The sequence below is a fragment of the Phytophthora parasitica genome (assembly GCF_000247585.1).
Source record: "Phytophthora parasitica INRA-310 unplaced genomic scaffold supercont2.175, whole genome shotgun sequence".
NCBI classification, from domain to species: domain Eukaryota; phylum Oomycota; class Peronosporomycetes; order Peronosporales; family Peronosporaceae; genus Phytophthora; species Phytophthora nicotianae.
The window spans coordinates 35,384-37,573 of NW_008649161.1; the positions used below are offsets into that span (position 1 = coordinate 35,384).

A 2,190-nucleotide genomic window follows, 5' to 3' on the forward strand; every position below is an offset into this window, starting at 1 on the left:
TAGTCCTTGTTGCGGTTCAGGTGCTCCACGTGGGCGGCCGTGTTGAACATGACCTTCTTGGGCACGCAGCCGAAGTTGACACAGGTGCCGCCCAGACCCATGCCGTCGAACTCGCGGCCGCGCTCTACGACGAGGACCTTGGCCCCGAATGTGGCCGCACGTCTGGCCGAGGCCATGCCGCCGCTGCCGCCGCCGATCACCATGTAGTCGTACACGACGTCTGTGCTCATGATTGGATATAAAGTGACTTGAGCTCTAGGGAGAGTTTTAGATTGTGACGTCAGCCGAAGATCGGTTTGAAAATGAGAGAAGAGTTCTGTGCAATCACAGAGCGGTATACGTAATCGCATTAGCCAATTGGAAGAGAGGAAAGTGATGCGTGGACCACATTGATTCAGGGTCGGAAGCGGTGGGACAGAGCAAGGTGATGATGATGTGCCAACACTTCGCCATCGGACTTAAATGATGTGGATGCAATATGCCGTGAACGTATACGTCGTATTGCAAGCCTTGTGCTGTAATGTCCGTCGGTCGGATTCTTCTCTGCAGACAGTCTCATCTTCCTCTTAATGCAAAACACAAAGGTTGCTTTAGTAACGAAAAGTGCTCTCACGTCGCAGATATGATTGCGTAACATGACCACAAGATGGCTGCAATTTACCTCAACTTTTGCAAGAATTTTACATGTATCCATATTTACCCAAATTATCTCGTCAAAAGCACAGAACGCTTGCAGGGGAGTACGATTCATCACGCCAAACCTTATTGTAGCTAGGCACGAAAGTGGCAGTAGCCTACCTAGTAGAGTCGCCGCTTGGAGTGCTACTCGTTAAGTAGCTGTAGGTCTGCTCACGACTAGGGTCCTCACCACAAACGTTATAATATTACCGACGCCAACAGTCTTTGCACCGCCAAGTTGTCGGGTCCCAACATTGGTACTAACACCTCCACCACCCTTACCAGGACGGTCGTACCGACATTAGCTCCAACAATGACATCTGCACCGGTCATGATTCCAACTTTCAACGTTGGTATCTGCTCCAGTTTTCACACCCAGCCCAGTATCAGTCTTCAATCCGACGTCTAAGTTGCTTCCAGCAATTACTTCTGCACCGGCACCGACCTTGCCACCACCGAGGCCAGCTCCTTCGTGATCCCCACGTCGGTATCCACTTCAGTGTCAATGCCTGCACCAACTCCAATATCAGCTTTACACCCAAGCCCCGGATAAAAATAATTGAGAACCAATTATTATGGTATTGGGTGGGTGGGTGGGTGGGGGGGGGGGTAACAATTATTTATTATTGAAAATTGTCAAAAGCTGGTATTACTCGGCGGTTCGGCCCATTATTGAATTTTCCAAAAAACCTAACCGGTCCTACTACCAGAACCGTCACCATTCATTTCACGAAGGCTCGCAGCACCAATAAATAACAGATACTCATTCCTACTAGTTCATTGTTCATTTTAAATTTACCATAGCCTCTAACAAGGATCTGTGTCAGTACTTCTTCACACTCGAGGCTCCAGGGATCTACAAGTGCCGTTATTGCCCCAAATTGCGGAAGTAAGCGCCAGGAATCGGGTTTTCTAATCTAATAGGCCACCTAACCGACAAGCACCCCCAACACCAGGAAGCCTACAAGGAACACGAGCGCAGTGGCTGCAAGGCTTTAGCGATTTCGTCACTGATTACGCGTGTACTGTTTACAACTGGATGAATTGGGTAGACGGGCGGAACATGCCCATCGAAGAGGTAGACAACGAGGTTACGCGTGCTATGTCGCGTTGGAATTCTGTCTCGTCTAAGACGCTTAAAAAGTACGTGGCACTCGTGGAGCGCGAGGTAGAGGCCGCTATAGCTGAGGAAATGCCCGAAAGCAAAGGGGGCATGTTCGACGGCTGGAGTGCTGGTTCTACTTACTATGTTGGCATCTACGCTGACTACATGGTCGACGACTTGGCGCAGCGAGTGTTGTTAGCACTCGCTTCTTTACTCGATGGGAACGATTTTGGTGCTGACGCACATATTGCCCTTATCATCGAAACCCTTGCCGTCTTCGGCAAAGATCCTGGCTGCCTTCGCTTCATCGTCGGCGATAACTGTGCCACAAACCAGGCCATAGCGACGCGCATGGGCCTGCCTCTGGTCGGCTGCGCTAGCCATAGGCTGAATTTGGCTATTCAGCA

The 2,190-nt window shown here is 50.3% G+C and overlaps 2 protein-coding genes across 2 annotated transcripts; one reads left to right on the forward strand and one right to left on the reverse strand.

Moving 5' to 3' along the window:
* Window positions 1-29: 29 nt before the first annotated feature.
* PPTG_24712 (hypothetical protein) lies at window positions 30-230 on the reverse strand (the record flags this gene model as incomplete). The annotated part of the gene is made up of 1 exon (XM_008918290.1): window positions 30-230. A coding segment is annotated over one exon (201 nt), but the record flags the coding sequence as incomplete, so codon positions are not given.
* Window positions 231-2,000: 1,770 nt separating this feature from the next.
* On the forward strand, window positions 2,001-2,126 carry PPTG_24713 (hypothetical protein; the record flags this gene model as incomplete). Its single annotated transcript, XM_008918291.1, has 1 exon — window positions 2,001-2,126. One exon carries the CDS (start codon window positions 2,001-2,003, stop codon window positions 2,124-2,126), a length of 126 nt encoding a protein of 41 aa, XP_008916539.1.
* Window positions 2,127-2,190: the final 64 nt, after the last annotated feature.